This window comes from Castor canadensis, chromosome 2, assembly GCF_047511655.1.
Source record: "Castor canadensis chromosome 2, mCasCan1.hap1v2, whole genome shotgun sequence".
Classification (NCBI taxonomy): Eukaryota; Metazoa; Chordata; class Mammalia; order Rodentia; family Castoridae; genus Castor; species Castor canadensis.
The window spans coordinates 194,878,943-194,900,788 of NC_133387.1; the positions used below are offsets into that span (position 1 = coordinate 194,878,943).

Sequence of the window (21,846 nt, forward strand, 5' to 3'; positions counted from 1 at the left end):
GACTTTCACAGGCAATGTCAAGGGAGGACTTCAAATCATGATTCATTTGAAATACTACCCTTCATTGGACTGCTATTTTCATTTATTATAAATTTACTTTATCTTTATAGTACTATTTTTCAGGTACATTTCTTAGTAAAAAACTAAGTTCTATAAATAATATTTCTGTCTACAAACCCTCATCCAATTAGTGTGATAGATAATTCCAATTTGGTTATTATAAAAATTTCTTCCTCTTGATAGAGTTTTGTCTGGGTATGTTGAAGGTTGAGTGTGTCCAGAAATACAGGAAACACAATCCTCTCCGGTACAGTTTATCATCATAGCAATTGATCATTTAAGTTTTTAAAATTTAACATTGTTATAACATAATTTGATTAAACAAAATACATATTTTAAGAATACAATGGGATTTTTTTTCTATGCTTAATAACCCCATCAGAAACTGTCTTTAACATGCTCTTGACCTTCTAGAAGATAATTAACAAAAAGATAAAATAAGTTCTGGAAATTAGTAATGTTATTTTAGCTCACTACATTTTTTAACATTCTATGTGTTTTTAAAATTGTTATTGGGTATTTAAGTTCTCAACTGCACAATGTGGGCAGGGCAAGGGAGGGGTTGAGCTGGGTCTGTATGACACAGGCTGTTATATTTTGACCAGTGGCTGTTGGGGGAGGGGTGCCTGGAGAAAACAAAGTCACTTCCTATTTTTGAAATAAACTTGGTAATTGTAATTTTTGTTCAGTAAAAATGGGAGAAAATTGTAATGTCCCTAGCTACAAGGGACCAACCAGTTCCACTGAGAAGTGAGCAGTGGGAACTCAAAATTTTGAAAACATTTTGGGGAAAGGAAGAATTGGTTTTCTTTTAGTTGGCAAATGTTCCAGTGGGGCTCTGCTTTTGTTGGGATGTGTTCTATTGTCTGTACAAATATATGGGTAAGAGTCTCTCCTGAGTTTAGAAGGTTCAAAAAGGATAGTAAAATCTTGAGTTTTTTTTATTTATCTTAATAAAAGCCCACTAGAACGTCAAAAAAAAGGGTGACCTCTCTGTGTCTTCCCATGTTTATCTACATTGTTAATGAGTCACTAATATTTCATCATTTACTTTCCAACCATATTTTATCTCCTGAACACCTAATCTCACACTAGCACTCTGAATATCCTAGTCACATACTGGGCTTCATGTGTATCTTCCCTTACTGAATGTGAGGACATAAGGACAGAAGAACAGAGCCTGTTTTGACAGAACCCACTAAATGTACAGCACTGTTCAGGATGGATTATGTCCTCTATACACAGTTATTAGATGGATGAATGAATGCATGGTATGTATGAGGATTCTCACAAAAGTAAATGTAATTACATAGTACTTGCTGACAATGGTATTTTCTAATGGGACGTTTTTATATTAAAATCATAGTGTTAAATAATGTGTGCTTAACACATGCCAGGAAAAGAATCTATACAGTCTGTTTATTTTCAATAACTCAGGGTCAACACTGTGTAGGTATGACTAAGAATATAATCACTTTACACAGAGAGAAACACAGGAAATTTATTACCCTTAACAAGAAGGAAAGAGTTAAAACACCAAGTCCAACATTCTGAGTTCAGAGCATGAGCTTTCGGTATCTATGATACAGTGTCCTTCAGAAGAGAGTCACCTCTAAAGGAAGAGCATTAGATAATAAAAGACATGATTTTAGTAGAAAATGTTTCCATTTCTGAAAGCAAAACTGCTTTACAGGGAAATAATAGCTGTTGAAACTCTCCTCAGAGCTGGAAGAGTAGTTTCAAGTTCAACTTTTCTGGGTCACAATTCCTGATGAGTGAGAGGGGATTTATTTTGTGAGTTCTATTGCATACATAAATTCTCACTCATTTCTTACTCTCGAAGAACCACAACCATCTACCTTTAGCTGTTCCCATTGCTAGTGAAAGGAATTTGTCAAGGCTGCAGCCCTTCATTCAGTCTAAACTTCATAAATCCAAGTATTTCTTTGGGGAAAAAAAGCATGCATTATGTATGTACAGTGGTGATTTCTCAATATGTAACACCCCACTGAAAGGAAGGTAGAACAAGCTTTCAGTTTCATTCACACTTGACAGTAGGAGAGAAAAGCCATGGCTGGTAAGTTTATTTTTGTCACTATTTAAAAGAGAAATAGTGGGGAAGAACTAAGACTGGAAGTGCTGTGCTCTTCTGAAGGCTATGATTAGGTTGTGTGAATGTTTAGATGAGCAGAACTGAGGCAAAAAGGAGGTGCAGAGAGGAAGAAAGGGACCCAGAAGATTACTGAAGCCACAGGAATTGAAGGAAAGGACTGGAGAGGAAGTACAAAAGGACCTGCTGTCATTTTTCAGTTTTATCAGTTAAATCTTTTAAGTCTAGCAGAGAGAAAAGAATGGAAAGCAAGATGAGCACCAGATAGAGTTGCTCCCTATGAAAGTGTGTTACTATTATTTCATTATACAGAGATCAATAAATATGGGACAAGAAGGAATGATTTCTGTTTTTCAGGTACTGACAGAGGGACAATAACCCTCACTCTTTTTTTTTCATGTTTTTTTTTCTTTTATTATTCATATGTGCATACAAGGCTTGGGTCATTTCTCCTCCCTGCCCCCAACCCCTCCCTTACCACCCACTCCGCCCTATCCCTCTCCCCCACCACCCCCTCAATACCCAGGCAGAAACTATTTTGCCCTTATCTCTAATTTTGTTGAAGAGAGAGTATAAGCAATAATAGGAAGGAACAAGGGTTTTTGTTGGTTGAGATAAGGATAGCTATACAGGGCATTGACTCACACTGATTTCCTGTGTGTGTGTGTTACCTTCTAGGTTAATTCTTTTTGATCTAACCTTTTCTCTAGTTCCTGGTCCCCTTCTCCTATTGGCCTCAGTTGCTTTTAAGGTATCTGTTTTAGTTTCTCTGCGTTAAGGGCAACAAATGCTAGCTAATTTTTTAGGTGTCTTACCTATCCTCACCCCTCCCATGTGTGCTCTCGCTTTTATCATGTGCTCAAAGTCCATTCCCATTGTTGTGTTTGCCCTTGATCTAATGTCCACATATGAGGGAGAACATACGATTTTTGGTCTTTTGGGCCAGGCTAACTCCACTCAGAATGATGTTCTCCAATTCCGTCCATTTACCAGCCAACGATAACATTTCGTTCTTCTTCATGGCTGCATAAAATTCCATTGTGTATAGATACCACATTTTCTTGATCCATTCATCAGTGCTGGGGCATCTTGGCTGTTTCCATAACTTAGCTATTGTGAATAGTGCCGCAATAAACATGGGTGTGCAGGTGCCTCTGGAGTACCCTGTGTCACAATCTTTTGGGTATATCCCCAAGAGTTAACCCTCACTCTTAAGGCCACTCCAGGTACACATACAAGTGATATTGAAGGGAAATTGTGGTGATAAAATAAAAGAAGGGATTAGTAAAGTATGTGAAGAGAGGCATTTCACTAATCAATTGCTTCCTTGAGAGGAAAATGACGCTGTTTCCATGACTTGATACGTCTTTGTGCTCCAAACAGACAAGATCCTGAAAGACAAAAGGAAGCAGTTTATCCGTTCAGCGGGCACAGGTACAATAAATGGTTTGCTGGATGAATTATTAGAGAAAAGAGTGCTGAACCAGGAAGAGATGGAGAAAGTAAAACTTGAAAATGCCACAGCGATGGACCAGGCACGAGCTTTGCTTGACTCCATCATTCGGAAAGGGCCCCAGGCATGCCAAATTTGCATCACTTTCATTTGTGAAGATGACAGATACCTTGCAGAGACATTGGGACTCTTGTCAGGTAAGGGTCTGTGACTCAGGATAAATTTCACTGAGTCCATGTGTTTTGTACCCAACGTCTGATTTGTTTATTAGTCAGTCCAGTTTGCAGACATCTTCCTGACCTCTGAGTTCAGGGCCCCTGTTCTGTGTCAGGGACCCTTCTGTAGCATACCCCCTCACTCTTCCTGTTCCTCTTTCTTCTTTGTCAGGGATCGTCTTCTGATTGAAGTTCATTTCCTGTCTTGAGTGTGTAGCTGCTCATATGCTGAAGTTTATGAGAATAGACTTAAAATCTTAAAACTATATGCTCCATTCTTTGAGGGATAGCACATTATTTCATCATCATTTTTATTATCATCACCATATTTATTTTTGTTAAGTGCAAAAGATCTCTAGGCACTTACGTACTTTGGTGAAAGCAAAACTGCTTTACAGGGAAATATAGCTGTTGAAACTTTCCTCAGAGCTGGAAGAGGAGTTTCAAGTTCAACTTTTCTGGATCATACTTCCTGATGAGTGAGAGGAGATTTATTTTGTGAGTTCGATTGCATACATACTTTCTCACTCATTTCTTACTCTCAAAGAACCACAACCATCTACCCTTAGCTGTTCTAATTGCTAGTGAAAGGAATTTGTCAAGGCTGCAGCCCTTCATTCAGTCTAAATTTCATAAATCCAAATATTTCTTTGGGGAACAAAAGCATGCATTATGTATGTACAGTGGTGATTTCTCAATATGTAACACCCTACTGAAAGGAAGGTAGAACAAGCTTTCAGTTTCATTCACACTTGACGGTAGGAGAGAAAAGCCATGGCTGGTAAGTTTGGTTTTTTTTTTTTTTTTCACTATATGAAGGAGCAATCTAGGAGAAGAACTAAGACTGGAAGTGGTGTGCTCTTCTGAAGGCTATGATTAGGTTGTGTGAATGTTTAGATGAGCAGAACTGAGGCAAAAAGGAGGTGCAGAGAGGAAGAAAGGGACCCAGAAGATTATTGAAGCCACAGGAATTGAAGGAAAGGACTGGAGAGGAAGTACAAAAGGACCTGCTGTCGTTTTTCAGTTTTATCAGTTAATTCTTTTAAGTCTGGCAGAGAGAAAAGAATGGAAAGCAAGATGAGCACCAGATAGAGTTGCTCCCTATGAAAGTGTGTTACTAGTATTTCATTATTCAGAGATCAATAAATATGGGACAAGAAGGAATGATTTCTGTTTTTCAGATACTGAAGGAGGGGTAGTAACCTTCAGTCTTCTCCAGGTACAAATATGAGTGATATTGAAGGGAAACTGTGGTGATAAAATAAAAGAAGGGATTAGTAAAGTATGTGAAGAGAGGCATTTCACTAATTAATTGCTTCCTTGAGAGGAAAATGACGCTGTTTCCATGACTTGATACGTCTTTGTGCTCCAAACAGACAAGATCCTGAAAGACAAAAGGAAGCAGTTTATCCGTTCAGCGGGCACAGGTACAATAAATGGTTTGCTGGATGAATTATTAGAGAAAAGAGTGCTGAACCAGGAAGAGATGGAGAAAGTAAAACTTGAAAATGCCACAGCGATGGACCAGGCACGAGCTTTGCTTGACTCCATCATTCGGAAAGGGCCCCAGGCATGCCAAATTTGCATCACTTTCATTTGTGAAGATGACAGATACCTTGCAGAGACATTGGGACTCTTGTCAGGTAAGGGTCTGTGACTCAGGATAAATTTCACTGAGTCCATGTGTTTTGTACCCAACGTCTGATTTGTTTATTAGTCAGTCCAGTTTGCAGACATCTTCCTGACCTCTGAGTTCAGGGCCCCTGTTCTGTGTCAGGGACCCTTCTGTAGCATATCCCCTGACTCTTCCTGTTCCTCTTTCTTCTTTGTCAGGGATCATCTTCTGATTAAAGCTCATTTCCTGTCTTGAGTGTGTGGCTGCTCATATGCTGAAGTTTATGAGAATAGACTTAAAATCTTAAAACTATATGCTCCATTCTTTGAGGGATAGCACATTATATCATCATCATTATTATTATCATCACCATACTTAATTTTGTTAAGTGCAAAGATCTCTAGGCACTTATGTACTTGACTGATATGGCTAAGTGAACTCTATGATCAAACAGTTTCTCTGAATTTTCTCTAAAATTTTGCTTTCCAGGAAGAATAATACATGTTTGAGTGATGGTAGAACCTCACAGAATAAGTTACTTATAATAGGAAAACAGGGATTTTAAGTGGATTATTTCTTCCCGAGACACCATTGCATTATCTTTTGAGTAGGACTGTCCACTAGCACTGTGCACCCCCAGGCACTGGTCTCTGCTGCACTTCTCAAAGCCACTTCACAGGAACATGGGCTTCCTCTAAGCTGGCATTGCAGATGTTTCCTGTGTTCTTCCTCAAAAAAGATCAGCCTTATTGATCCTGACATGGTCAACATAACAGGTTTCTTGTTAGCAAATCTTAATTTTGTATGAATCCTGCCTTTTTTAACAAATCACCAGAGTTCTATTTGTACTGGACAGCTTGTTTATCTATAATTCTGAAATAATTTAATCAAAAGCCATTCCTCACTCTTAAAGTAAAAGGATACTGCATTGTGAATAAATTTAGAAGTCTTGAAGGCAAATATTTCACCAAGCTCAAAATTACTCAACTGAATCAATTATAATGATGACCTTATATGTGTAGATTACTTTATGGGATAGAATGCTAATTATATAACCAGGTGCCCTTTTCCAGTACTAAAAAAACCCTGACTATAGTATAATTTGAACATGTCTACTTAATTTTTCTATGGTTGTAGACTTTTTTTGCAGACAGAACACATTTCTTCTACTTAATGATTATTTATATATATTTTAAACTTCTAATTAGCTTTTTATTTTTGCCACTATCAACATATTTTATGATGCTTTGCTTCACCTTACTGAATTTACAACAGTTCCTTTGAATTCCCCTTTAAAATTGATTAGAATATTTTAATTTAATAGTTCATTTTCAAAAGATCCTCCAGATAACTAGATAAGTATTTGTATTTTGAAATACACAAAGATTACATTATTTTAGCAAGTGCATCATGTTGTTGGATGGTATTAAACTTATCAAATCAAAGCCTCAGAGATTTTCTTACATCAATCATTGTAAAAAACTCTTTTGATATATTTGTACAATCAATGTTTAGTGAGATGAATCAACTGTGCACTTCTTTTAGCATTTATCATTCTATCTCATATTCATTTTACTTCATGTGTTCAATATTATCCCTTCTTACACATATATTCAGTAGAAAGTGATCCTGGAGCACAGAAAAATTGATTCTTTAAAAATACTGTTGAATAAATGAATAGGTAAACATATACCTTTCATAAAATACTTAAATGAGCTAATTAAGCCTTACCCCCTGAAATTTTATCCTATGCTTTAACTCTTTTGAAATAAATTTATATCTTAGATATTTTCCTAATATATTGATTATTTTCTGAGAGTCTCCCTCCCTTTGTGATTATCTAAAATATTTGCCTAAACAATTCCAAGAGTTGAAAGTAGGTCCCTGTATCACACCACTGGAAACCTGTTGCATTATCAGTGAATTCACTCAACAGTGCTGGTAGCTCACACACGGTCTTCCTTCTAGCCTGAACTCCCTCATGTGTGGCTTCACATATAGATGTGAGTGTAAGGGACACAACTGGGAACACCAGGGATATAATTATTTATAGTGTTCCTTTTCTCTTGCAGCTCCTCAGGAAGTGTGTGTCGATAATGCCATGCTCATATCCTGTGGCCCAGGAAGAACACTTAAGACTTGCCCCCCAGAAATAGCCCAAAGGATATGGAAAGAAAAAGCAGCAGAGGTGCAGTGCTCAGAACACATGAATGAAGGAGGCTAAAGATGCACTTTTCTGAGATATTGTGTGAATCACTGGGCTATTCCCTTTACATAAAGGATTCCTAGCTCCTAGAATCCCAGGCATATAAAGAGTGTTCTGAGTTTGGTTCTGTCACCTGAGTAAAAACTAATAGTAATAACAACAAAACAGCAGCTGGTATTGTATTCTTACTATGAGTCATATATTACACTAAACATCTTGCAATGCCTTTAACTCTCAAAATTACCTCTTTAGAGTTCAAACTACTGGTTCAGTAATTGTTAAATATTTTTTCCAGAGTAAGGCAATCAGAAAGTATAAGAGTCAGTTTGAAAATTAAGGAATCTTGGCTTTAAATCCTGTATAGTTTTTCAAAATCTTACCTGTCCTGTAAAAATTAAAGGCAGATGCTAAGTTTCTATGTAGGCTTTGTCAAACTCCACTCTTATTCTTGAGTCAAAACTCAGTTACTTTTCCTGTTCTTAATCTATACTTCATGTGATTTAGATTCCTTGATAGCATGGAGGAAGGGAAAGCTGTATGTGGACATTAGATCAAGGGCAAACACAACAATGGGTTGGACTTTGAGCACATGATAAAAGCAAAAGCACACAAGGGAGGAGTGAGGATAGGTAAGACACCTAAAAAATTAACTAGCATTTGTTGCCCTTAACGCAGAGTAACTAAAGCAGATACCTTAAAAGCAACTGAGGCCAATAGGAGAAGGGGACCACGAACTAGAGTAAAGGTTAGATCAAAAAGAATTAACCTAGAAGGTAACACACATGCACAGGAAATCAATGTGAGTCAATACCCTGTATAGCTATCCTTATCTCAACCAGCAAAACCCCTTGTTCCTTCCTATTATTGCTTATACTCTCTCTACAACAAAATTAGAGATAAGGGCAAAATAGTTTCTGCCTGGGTATTGAGGGGGTGGGGGGGAGAGGGAGAGGGCGGAGTGGGTGGTAAGGGAGGGGGTGGGGGCAGGGGGGAGAAATGACCCAAGCCTTTTATGCACATATGAATAATAAAACAATAAAAAAATTAATTAATTAAGAAAAATTAACATTGTATTAAAGAGAACAAGACTGTTCAACCTGTCTTCCCTACAGATTTATCCAATAATGAATAAGTCAAATCGCACACGTCTTGCCTTAATTATCTGCAACATAGAATTTGATAGTCTTTCCAGGAGGGTAGGAGCGGATGTTGACATTGAAGGCATGGAGATGCTGCTAAAGGGTCTTGGATACAGAGTAGATGTGAAAAAAAATCTCACTGCTTCAGTAAGTGTTTCAAACTATAGACACAATGGTTATGTCCTTCATATGCCTGAATAACTTTACATAGAGGGTTTATAGTATCAAAAAACTTCATTTCTTGATAGTCTATAATCAAAATTTTCCCCTGGAGGGTGCTTAATGTTCTATATTCCGTTCAAATGCAAGTCTTTTAGCAAGATTCTCATATAATTTGTAATTGGTTAGTGTTCCATTAATTCAACAATGCCCCCTTCTCTCAACTGGAACTCTTGGGATGATTTCCTATGATCTTTACTCTCTTCGCTTTTCATAGAAGTAAGACTTAAATTTCCTTTTCCACTTCATTGATTTTAATGGACTTATTCAAAGAATTGCTTAAATGTCTCCTTATTGGATTAAGAAGGTATGATGATAGTGAACCACACAGTCCAAAATCAGTGGTATGGTTCCTTTCAGGACATGGCTACAGAGGTGAAGGCATTTGCTGCCCGCCCAGAGCACAAGAGCTCTGACAGTACTTTCCTGGTTTTCATGTCTCATGGAATCCGGGATGGAATTTGTGGGAAGAGACATTCTGAACAAGTCCCCGATATTTTACAAGTCAACACCATCTTTCAAATGTTGAATACTGGGAACTGTCCGAATTTGAAGGACAAACCCAAGGTCATCATCATCCAGGCCTGCCGTGGAGGTGAGAGCTGGTTTCTTAGAGTACAAACCAATCAAATACTGGCTTTATCATCTGCACACAATGATATTTTTCAGTGTCTTCATATCTGTTCCTAATTATCAAAGAACACTTATTTTCACTACCCAATAGAATATGAATTCTATTTCTGTTTGGTAGAATTTGTTCCACTTTCAACAAAAGACATACATTTCCAATCTTGAGACTCTTGAGTTCGGGTACTATAAGAGTTTATTTCAGGGTTAGTAGACATAAGAATCGTTGAAATGATGCTTCTTGAGATCTGTGTATGTATATGTGCATATGAAAGAAAGACAGACATCAATTCATTAAAAAATATGACTGAATAGAGGTTTTTGGAAGCTAGCAAGTAGTTCTCTTGGAAATTGGTGGGAACAGGATATCAAATTGTGTCTTCCAGAGAATCAAGGAGTTGTGTGGTTAAAAGATTCAGAAGGAGACTCTGGAAAAAAAATATTACCTGATCCAGAAGATTTTGAGGATGATGGCATTAAGAAAGCCCATGTGGAGAAGGATTTTATTGCTTTCTGCTCTTCAACACCAGGTAATGGGTTTCCATATAGGACACCTTTGTCGGGGTTACTGATAGAGAAATTGACACCTAGGTGTTAGAATGTGCTTATCTCTAACTGTAGGTGAGACTTTTAAAGACTAATTCAACGATCTCAGTAACACACTCAATTCCCTCATATACAGAGACAAAATATATTTATATTTTCTCAGAATTGTCAATTAGTAAGCTTATCCATGGTGCAAACTATTTTTCCTGAAGCTATGAGAGATAGCAGAGAATTAAATAGAATAGAATCCATACTGAAGAAAATTAGAATTGGACTTTACACTGAAAAGAACAGTCTTGGAATCATTCAGCAGTCCAGATTTCCTAGAGTTTATGTAGTTATTTATAGAAGAATATTGAGGGGTGAATGTGAAGACGAAAAGTCAGACAAAGTATATTGAGGACTTACATTAAAGTGAATTTTAAGTAGAATTATACGTATTAAAGAAAATATCTTATTGATTCCAAACAGAAGCTATGGAGTAATGATACTGAGATTGTACCCTGACCTTTTCATCTAGTACTTTGTAAACTAGATTTAGTTACTTAGTCTCTCTTTCTTTGAATTCCTCACTAATATACACAAATACAGTGCCATTATTCTGAGAATGAAATAAGATGACGTGGTGAACACAGCACAGAGTAAAATGCATATAAAGTGACCAAAAATGATCTTTTTATTTTGTAATTTAACTCATTACTTTTCACACTAAAGTTTAAATAAAAGTCACTAGAATCCTTTCATCTACTGAGTTTTGCAATTTCCTGAAGCTTGTAGTCCCTTATTCACCTCTATGGTTCTACCTTTGTTCAGAAAGTTTAGTTTAAGATTATTTTCTATATTGATATGCCATCCCTCCAGAGACAACCTAGTTCTGTATTGTGTTAGCTGTGCTCTGAGGTATACCTCAATAAATTTTTCTTCCTTGATCATTTCTAGCTTAAATACATGGCAAACTTTAATATTAGACATAATGATTCTTTTAAGTCTTTTGATCCCAGCCCTCTACAACACAGTGACCTCTGGCTATCCAGTCCTTCAAGGCTCCTGGCTTCTCAACATCTGTCTTGCATATGTCTGACTCCTTTTCATTTTCTTTCCTCACTCCTCCTTTCTGGATAGCTTTTATAGATTCCAGTTATCTTATACTCCCACCAGTAAACCTAACTGCATGGTCCCTTGTATAAATCCCAACTACATAGCAGTGCTTTTCTGAAACAAACTGACCATTTGATCCCTTAGTTTTATAAAGAAGTTGCAGAGATATCTACTTCTACTCTCTCTCTATACATTTCCATTAGGTAAAGCAAGTCTCATAAGTAAGCTGTGCTTTTAAACGGAATTTCAACTATTAATGAGTTTTTCACTGCCATTATCATTGCTAAAAGATTTGGCTAAACAATGTGGCTATAATAACTACTGCTATTGCTTTTCCTCTAGATTCATTTGTAATTTTAATTACTTCTGTGCATGTACTAGGATACATAATTAACATTGTTCTTCTTTAACAATTTTCTTCTCCAAAAGAACTTTTTGTCTTCCAAAAGGATGTGCTATTTCTCTTTCTAACTCTTTTCAGGTTTGTACACTCATTCTGTTGGTACAATTTTCATTCTAAGTTAGCCATTTCCTATTATATATATCCTACATTATCTCAAATACTTGTAGTGTATTACGTCTATTCCTCAAATATCTCCTCATGGCAAACATTGTCTACCTTCTTCTTTCTAGTTAAGGTCATTGAATTTCAAAGTCAGAGTCATTAAATAGCATCCTCAAAATGCACTCTCAGACATTTCTTCTCTAAGGCCTCATCTCCCCTATACCCCATTCTGCCTTTCCTTCCTCTTTCCTTCCTTTCTACTAAATTTCCAACTCCTTGACATTAGTAACTATGCCACACTAATAACTGCTTTGCATACAGCACCTTCTTCCATATCAGTAAAAAATACTCACTAAACTTTGAATATATTTCAAAATGGCAGACAGCATATAAAAAGCAGAATGAACTCAATAACTTGTCCAAGGTGAAGTAGAAACAGTAGAGTTACCTCTCTGCATCCAGGAAAAAGCCTGTTATAAGATTTGAAATGTGCTTTATTTACAGATAATGTTTCTTGGCGACATCCTGTTCGGGGCTCTCTTTTTATTATAAAACTCATCGAAAACATGCAAGAGTATGCCTGGTCCTATGACCTAGAGGCAATTTTCCGAAAGGTAGGGCTCTAGATGCTTTTTTCAAATGTACTTTCCTGAATTTTGACTATTCCAGCAAGAATCTTAGCAGGCAGGTGTGGACGTGTTCATCTTCCAGTAACGTCATTCTTTTCAAAGGAATTTTGATATTCTTTGGTGAGTCAGCAAACTCAGAAGCCAGACCAAATCTCTTATAATCTGTAACCCTTGAAGGCAATCATTAATTCCTATCCTTCCCCAAGTAGACAAACAAATAGGCTCCAATTTGCCCATGGCTATCATAGCTCTAAGAGCCAGCAACAGAATATAAAAGTCTGGGAGGCTATTCTGTGCTTAAAGAATGACTATTAGATATACAAATACTTACAATATTTATGATTTATTTTTATTAGATTCATTGTACTTTTTCCAGCTTAAGTCCAGATTTCCACTCAAAGGAAAGGTCTACAGTCTTTTTCTATCTCTTTTAGGTTCGATTTTCATTTGAACTACCTGATGGTAGGGCACAGATGCCCACCACTGAACGGGTGACTTTGACAAAATGTTTCTACCTCTTCCCAGGACATTAAAGTCAGTAAGTTGTATCATCGTCTGTGTGCGGGTATGTGTATGTGTGTGCAGGGGTGTGTGTGTGTATGTGTGTGTGTGTGTGTGTGTGTGTGTAAGGGAGTGATGCTATTCTCCTAAAATACTGTAGAGTTAGATGCTCTTTCTCAGGATTGTTTGCTGTAGATCAAGAAGTAGTCATAGACTATGAAATCTCAATTTTGGATGTGCCTCCTTTTTATCTCAATATTTAGGCAATATTTAAACATACCCTTAAGAACATATCTTTTTAGTGAGTGTGTATGTACCCATTGGTTAGAGTGGCTTAATTTCTTGCATATCTTTTAGCTGAAATCATTCTTATGTCTGTGATATTTACTTTTCTTGTAGGAAGCCAGAAATTCTGTCATTCTGTACCTGTTTTTGGAAACACGTCTATTGGAAGCAAACATTTCTTTGGATTGACCTAATAAATGCGAAATAAAAATGAAATGTTGTGGGTTTTTGTTTGTTTATTCTTTCATTTTGTTTTGTTTTATCATGCTTGGAAGACAGGAGCTGGAACTTAGAGTAGGTAACAGATTTGGCATATTTTGACTTCACTCATAGGAGCTGAACTCAATAGCTAACAGTACCATCCTTTCTGTTAAGATAACATTTGCTGGATCTTCATCTTTAGGGATACAGATGCAAAGTGGGTAGATTCATAGCAGGTACTGAGTTAGAAGAATTTAGAACACAACAGGAGACATATAAATATCTGTTAAACAGTTATGACAGTGAGAGTGTTATGTGGTAAGTGACCTATCCCTAAATTCAGAGTTGACCACTGACGACTGAAAAATATCTACATATTTCTTCACTCTGTTAAGATATTTCATAGATACGGAGTAGATGCTGCCTCAACACAAGGTCAGTAACAGCTTACAGTCTCACTAAAAAGATAAATCATTCACCAAAATGAAAAAAATAGGCAATTATGACACTCTGCAAATTGATACTAGGTGCGATTTCCTTTTGTGGTGCAGCGAAAATGAATCTGGGATAAATCATTAACTCAGCAATGTTAGTTTAGGAAAGCTGAAGGGCTTACTTTCATTTGGAAGAATGTAGCCTTCTTAATCTTAAACCACTTAAAGTAAAGGTGAATTTCTGATCTTTTGAGAACTTTCAGTGTTGAACAGTTGAACACATCATAACCTCTCTCTCTCTCTCTATTTCTCTCTCCTCCTTTGCCCCTTTTTCCCCTGCCCCTTTTCATTAACTGTTCTTCTGGCCAATTTCTTTTGTACAATCATGTATTCATTCTACTATAACCTCAGACTGCAGATTTTGTTCAGAGAAATCAAAAGCAGAGGCAAACAGTCATCTTCAGTAAAAAAGTAAATGTTAAAGCAGTCTTAGGCAGTTAAAAACATTCAGGGGAGAGAATAAAAGGGTTCCTTTGGAACTCTCTCCAGTGAAAGATTAAGATTCCATGGAGACCCCGAGAGGGGAAGAAGCCACCATAATCAACAGATTTAAATGGGAAACAGAAACTACTTGGTTAATTCTTCTCTGAAAATGAGATTAATTAGGTTTAACTCCTTCATGATTTATGCTTTTAATGAGCAGAGATGAAAATACTGAGAGAAATGACAATGATGTAGAGGAGGAGTGGGGCCTTAAAGAAAATAAAAAGGAGAAAAACCAGTAAAGGCGCCAGCAAGCATTCAGGATAATGCTTTGTTATCTACATTTTTTTTTCACTTGTTCTGTTTCATTTTGTTCTTTAACTTCACAAAGGAAAAAACTAGATATTGAGACTAACTCAAATCCAGGAAACTGGATTTCAGGACTGAGAGGTCAATTTTAGGACTATCGGGAACTTCCCCACAAAGAAGTTAGACATTCTGAGCGGTAGTTGCACAATCTGAAAGTCCCACCCACTGCTCTGAGGAAATGCCTGCTTGTGGTTGCTATCATTTTCCAGCATGAGTCTCTTTCCACTGCTGAGGAAAGTGCCTGAGGCTGTTCTCCATGGCTGGTGAGTTGGGGAGTCACTTTCTGAATAGGGACTAGGACTTGGGGCTTAGAAAACAATCTGTTCAGTACTCCGTAGCAGACAGAAACAAGAGGAAAGCAGTACAAGCTGAATTCTTCCCCTTCTTACTTACGTGAAACTGGAATCATGGGGTGTTAGCTTAGAGACACTGAAAGAGACTATGGTATAGAGGTTATCTTTGAGCCAGAAAGAAGGTAATCTCTTTCAGTTTAAATGGTATGCTAAAGACAGTGTAATGTGTGTGGGACAACTCTGGAAGCTTCTAAATATACTTTGAACTCTTTCTGTTTGTTTTCGATTTGAAATTAGTCATCCTGCTTCCAGGAACAGAACAAAGAGCTTTTGAGATTCAACCTCCTTCCGCCTCTTTTATTGAATTCTCCTCTTGCTCTGATGAAAGTGACTCCATTTTCTTCACTCTTTCTCTAGTCCTGGTATGAACAACTCTGGGTCCAGTATTTCTTTCACTTCCATCACAGTTTTTTAAGTACTGTTTCTCTTATCAGAACTTAATCCACTCATCCATCCCTTATATACAAGAACTGAAAGATCATAAAGCAGGAAATCATTAGGCAGCTAGCATTTAAACTTGTCATAGCATTTCTTTGGCTTTGTACTCCTTATTTTGAAATAAAGTAAAGATGTTGGACTAGATCAGTAGTTTCTAAACTTTGTGACATAACTAAATAAACAGTATTCATTTAAAAAGTTCAAATTACTGCCCTTTCCCTCACTCTGATTAGCTCAATCTTAAATAGACTCTGGGCAATATGTGATCATTTAAAGATCCTTAAGATGATTCTTGTAGAGCTGGCCTGGCATAGGTTTTTTTTTTTGTTTTTTTTTTACAGATTTGCATTTTTGGGAAACATCTTTCCTAAAAAAGATGTTCAGTTATTTATTCTTAGTTCCCACATTGTAGGTATCTATTAATGCAATTTTCTTATTTGGGAACACACAATGGCTACTTATTGACATTGGAAAACATATATGAAATTTTCAAACAACTTTTCTTACCTTTCAAAATATATCTATTTTTTCAGCAATCCCTCTAAAACACAATTTCAGCTTCATAAACAAATAAGCTGTGTTTCCTGCATTCATGCCACTCATGCTTGCTTGGTCCTGTGCTCTTTCACTTCTTTGATTTTCTCTGCAGTAAAATTCTTCCCAGGCTTTATACATCAACTCACACGTAATATAAGCTTCTAAAATACCGGAATGGATTGTTTTATATTCTTGTTTTCTTCATGGCTCTAAGAAGTCATTTATCTGTGAAGAACTGAGTTAAATTCATATACATGGCTGTCTCTGAGCCAGGCAGGTCAACGGCATTGATTACTTGATTAGAATTAGGTGATCATTAAACGATAGATGTGAGAAATTAAAAGGTATTAGAAAAAACCAAGTAAAGTCACATTGTAAATATAAACAACCTAGATTTTTGTCCATTATTAATTAAAGTTCCTAAGGAATACTATCCTATAATCTGTTAGATTTTCCTGGTACCAAAACTGTGGTTTTGATAAGTTCCATCTTCTAAATTATTCCTTCTGTTTTTCTTATCACTGCAGTCCCAATTCTATCATCACTAAAATAACAATAACCCAAATAATTGGTTTTTTTTGAACACCTTCTTTCCGTACGACAGCTATTTCACATGCTCTCTCTGATTGAATATTTGAAATTATGTAATTACATTTGTGTTTTTATTGCCACTTTATAACTTAAAGAAGATACTTAGAGGCGATATGGAATTTGACTTAGGTCTAACCATGTATTGAGCAGGGTGATTCCAGGTTGGCCTGACTCTCAAACTCAGGACCCTGACATTATTTTATGTGTAAATCCTCAAATAACTGTTGCATCTGATTATTACCAATTCAGTTTGTCTTGCCTGTTGTTGCTTACACTGGAATTCTTTCAAAAGCCCAGCTCTCCCAGCTTCCGATTTCATCAGACACTCTCAAGCCTTTGTTTTTCTGCCCACAATGTTCCCTGCCAAGACTAATTCCCAGCTCATTCATGGGATAGACTCCCACAGACCTTTTGGATCTTAGATTCAAATCCTTTCTCCGCCCCCCACTAACCTGTTTCCATCTAAGGAATACTTTAACAACTTTTTTTTGTGTGTGTATGTGTACCAATTACTTAAATTATTCTAAGGTTTGCTATTTTGCTTGTTTACATACCCATCTCTCATTTGCCTATAAGCCTTACTATCTGGAAATCTATTTCCAAAATGGCTTCTCCAACACTAACAGATTATCACGTATAAACAATGTTTATTAAATATCTTTGCATGAATGGAACAATGAGTTTATTGTCTCTCTACTTGAAAGCTTTGAATGTGATCTCATTTTCTGTTAAACAAATCAAGCTTACTCAGCTTGCTGTTAAGCATCCTGTAAGTGTTGGATCATTCCTAACTTTTAAGGAGCCTTATTTTCCATAGTGTCTGCACCAATTTACATTCCCATCAAAGTGTGCAAAGTTCCCTTTTCTCCACATCCTCTCTGGCATTTGGTCTTTTTTGATAATTGCTACCTGAATAGATACAGTTGATATCTCATTGTGTTTTCAATTTGCATTTCCCTGGTGATTAGAGATTTTGAGTATTTTTTCATATACCTGTGGGCCATTTTGTGGACCTCTCTTTTCCTGATTGTATATTCTTGGCACTTTTGTTGAAAATCAGTTGACCGTAAATACTTCATTTTATTTCTGTCTCTATGTTCCATTGCACAAGAGCCTGTTTTCATTTCAGGTCCATGCAGTTTTCATTACTTTAGCTTTGTAGCATATTTTGAAGTCACAAATATGTTGCCTGCATGTTTATTCTCTTTACCCAAAATTGCTTTGGGATTTTTAGGTCATTTGGTATGAATTTGTAGATTCTTTTCTTTTCTTTTTCTTTTTCTATTTCTTTCTTTCTTTTTTTTTTTTTTTTTTTTTTGCAGTACTGGGGTTTGAACTCAGGGCTTACACCTTAAGCCACTCCACCATCCCTTTCGTTGTGACAGGTTTTTCATGAATGGGTCTCATGAACTATTAGCCCGGTGCTGGCTTCTAAGTGCATTCCTGACTCCTGAGTAGCTAGGATTACAGGTGTGAGCCACCTGCACCCAGCTAGATGATTTTCTGTTTCTATAAAAATGTCATTTGAATTTTTGCAGTGATTTTATTGCTCTGTAGATTGCTTAGGCATTATTGGATATTTTAATTATATTAATTTTTCCATTCCACAAGCAAGATATTCCACTTACACACTGTATTTCTTTCATCAGAGTTTTAGTTTTCAGTGTATATGTCTTTCACTCCCTTGAATAAATTTATTCCTAAGTATTTCACTTTTTGTAGCTGTGTTAAATAGGATTCCTTTCTTGATGTCTTTGTTAGATACTTTATTGTTCTTGGATAAAAAAGTTACTAATTTTTGTATGCTACAACTTTACTGAATTCACTTACCCATTCTAAAAGCTGCTTGGTGGAGTCTTTAGGGTTTTCTATATATAAAATCATGTGGTCTATAAACAATGATGATTTGACGTATTCTTTTCCTAATTGGAAGGTGTTTCTTTCTTTCCCTTGCCTAATTTCTCTGGCTAAGATGAACCAGTACTATAATGAATAAAAGTAGTGCAAGTAAGAATGTTTGCCTTGTTTCTGATGGTAGAGAAAAGTTTTCAAGTTTTGACCATTGAATATGGTGCTAACTATGAGTTATATATGGCCTTTAGTATAAACTTTATTATTTTATTGTTTACCACATTACTTCAGATGTCATTCGTTCAATCATCATTCTATTATGTGTTGAATGCACAGATAAATAAAACAGAAGACCAGAAGTCAGGTAAACTGGATATTTCAAGCACTAACCTCTGTACCATTTGTAACACTTCAGAGTATTGATTCCAACATCTGTACATGTATTTGAAGTTCAGTGTTTCTGTCCCCTCTTCCATGAAGCCTTGATGTCCTCACCTGACAGAATGTGCCCCTCTTTTGGAATTCCTGAAGCATCTTGCATGTTTTTAAGTAGCTCTTCAACAACTGTCATGTCATATTACTTGATGATTTAAGAGTGATGTCCCCAGGCCTGTAATCCTAGCACCTCAGGAGGTGGAGATTAGGAAAATCTTGCTGTGAGACCAACCTCAGTAAAACACTCGTGGGCTCCCTCTCAAACAATAAAAGAGCCAAGCATGTTGTGCAGACCTGTTTTTCTAGCTGTGCAGGAAGCGTAAATAAAAGGATGGTAGTTTAGGCCAGCCCAGGCATAAATGAAAGACCCTGCCACACCCATGTTTAAATACTGTGCACACGTGTGTGTAAATGGAAAAATGACACCTGTTGAAACTATTCCAGAAATGGGGGGAGGGGGGTATAAAGGAGAATGATGGAAGAGGTGAATTCATGAATGATATATTGTAAGAACATTTGTAAATGGCACAATGTACACCCATCAAAGCCCAACATTAAAATTTTTTTTTCAAACTAACCAAAGCAAAAATGGCTGGGGGTGTTGGTCAGGTGGTAGAGCATCTGCTTAACAAGTGAAAGTCCCTGATTTCAAACTCCAATACTACCAAAATGAGAAAAGTGGGTCACTAGATTCTGAACCCGAGTTTTATTTCCTGTTCCCCTACATTCTTTTCTCACGACCTGGATAATTTCTTAACTTAGTTCTCCATGTATGAGATGTGAATGATACCAATGTTCCTTTCACCGAAAATGTGTATAGGACCTCAGTGGGAAGATTCATGTAAAACACTCAGCACACTGGGGCTCCCTAAGCATTAATTATTGTTTCTGTGGCTGTGTCATGGATAACTGTAGGGAATATGGTATAAGAACAGTACTTGAATCCTAATTTCTGTAATTTGGGGAAAGTTGTTTTGAATATATTTATTTTATTGTATTATTAAAAGTAGAGAAAATGATCACACTGGCTTATTGAGGGGGCCTGGTAGATTAATATTTTAAAGAACTTAGAGACATAGTAATAATGAGTAATGATTTACATTACTTTCTATGTATTTTTAGTCATAATGAGTGCACAAGGGATGCTACCGTTTATTAAATTAATTGATAGTATGTAACTTTTGTTGTGCCTAGTAACTCCCATGTGTCTTTCTCATGATAATTGCTCAATGAATATTGGTTAAAAGAATGATTCAAGGTAACATGAGCAGAAAAATATAAAATGTAAAAAATAAACATTATACAGAATAGTATTACTTGTCTCATTTAAATAAAATAAAACCAGAGAATGTCTTGGTTGACTTATGTAACAGAATAGGAAAAATATGCCTGTTCCTTCTTCTCATGGATGGAATCTTTATTACATTAGATCTTCGTGAAGTAAACATGGGCAATGAGGCTGTTGTTTCTGGGCCAAACTCTTGTTCAATGGTCAAGCACAGTTTTTTTAGGTAATACCATTTTGTATCAAAGCTACCCCTACGTGTAGGACTAGGTTACTATCTATATAAAGTTAGTTGAGAATCAATGAGATACACTTACATACTATCTGCCCAAATCATATGTGTAGTACTAAAATAAATGATTCATTCCTTTAGTATCTATATTCCATTCCCTTATAAAAATTTAAATTATCTTAAGGAGTAAGTAATACATTAACCTAATGCCAAATTAGTTTACCAAACTGGAAGATTAATTGTGAGATTACTTTCAATTTTGAATTTTGAGTACAAGTTCTTAAAGAATTGGGACTCTACATATATCCATTCATTTATTCACTAATTCATACATTCAGTAAGCATATTAAATGCTTGAAAGCATTTTGAGTGCAGAGATGTGAGTAAAAGGCATGTATAACATGGTAAGGATTCAAACACATGTTGCTTTACCTAGAGATTAAACATGAAAGGGAGCAAAGATCCAATCGTCTAGTGGGAGGACTTCCCCATCTGGACAGAGCACGTACGTTACTGAGAGCATGTCCTGGGCTATGTGCAAGAGAACAAGAAATATGGAAACAGTGAATGAACAGGAAGCTGGCATTCAGCCTAATATGGCAGGGAGTTAAGCAGCTTTCAACTGAAATAAAAAACCTAGGTGGAAATGAATCATTAAACATATGTATGAATTTGAGGAGGTGAGAGAACTCTATACATACGATTGATGAGGTGAGTCATTTGTTAAGAAGATAGTCAAATAGAATGAATTTTCATGGATATTTTACATAGTACGGTCTGTGTCTAAAATGAGGGCAAAAATCTTTAGTTGCGCATATAGTTGAATGATTTTTTTTTTCTATTTCTGCCAGAAAACGACCTCCAGAAAAACCCACTTAAGATATTGGAATACATGGGAAAAGAAATTATCACTGGTTTTGTGGATAATTTGGTAAAGAACAATGTGGTGAAATTAGATGAAGAAGAAAAGAAAAGATTTAACAACGCTGAACGTGGAGACAAGCCCAGGGTTTTCGTGGATGCTGTGAGACAGAAACGTCACGAGGCAGGTCAAATGCTTATCCAAACTTTTCTCAATGTGGACCAGAAGACCAGTAATAACAAAGGTAAATTAGAATAACTCACATCAGATATCTCAAAATTTTCAGAATCTACTCAACTCTTAGGCCCATCCAGTGTTTTCAGCTACAAAGCTAAGCCCTTTGTTTAGGGTTTTCATGGAAATAGTAAAGATAGAAATAGTATAGAAAGAGACACCTAAGGTTAGATTCTGTCATCTTGTGAATTGTGTGAGTTTGTACAAGTTTCTTAATCTCCTAAAAGTTAATTTTAGCATCTGTGAAATGGCCACACATTTGTAGGACTTCCTCACATGACTACAAAACTAAGAACATAGTAATTCCAGGTGCATAACTGCCAAGATATGAGC

The 21,846-nt window shown here is 36.4% G+C and overlaps 1 protein-coding gene across 1 annotated transcript in view; it reads left to right on the top strand.

Moving 5' to 3' along the window:
• Positions 1-2,024: 2,024 nt before the first annotated feature.
• LOC109694936 (uncharacterized) overlaps positions 2,025-21,846 on the top strand; it is a 31,864-nt gene continuing 12,042 nt past the window's right edge. Inside the window, exons 1-11 of the mRNA XM_074059702.1 lie at positions 2,025-2,137; positions 3,554-3,820; positions 5,215-5,481; positions 7,526-7,641; positions 8,772-8,945; positions 9,378-9,612; positions 10,031-10,174; positions 12,298-12,407; positions 12,857-12,952; positions 13,805-13,844; positions 21,269-21,523. Of these exons, the coding sequence (XP_073915803.1) occupies positions 2,131-2,137; positions 3,554-3,820; positions 5,215-5,481; positions 7,526-7,641; positions 8,772-8,945; positions 9,378-9,612; positions 10,031-10,174; positions 12,298-12,407; positions 12,857-12,952; positions 13,805-13,844; positions 21,269-21,523 (1,711 nt within the window). The 5' untranslated portion in view covers positions 2,025-2,130. The remainder of the gene's footprint in view (positions 2,138-3,553; positions 3,821-5,214; positions 5,482-7,525; positions 7,642-8,771; positions 8,946-9,377; positions 9,613-10,030; positions 10,175-12,297; positions 12,408-12,856; positions 12,953-13,804; positions 13,845-21,268; positions 21,524-21,846) is intronic.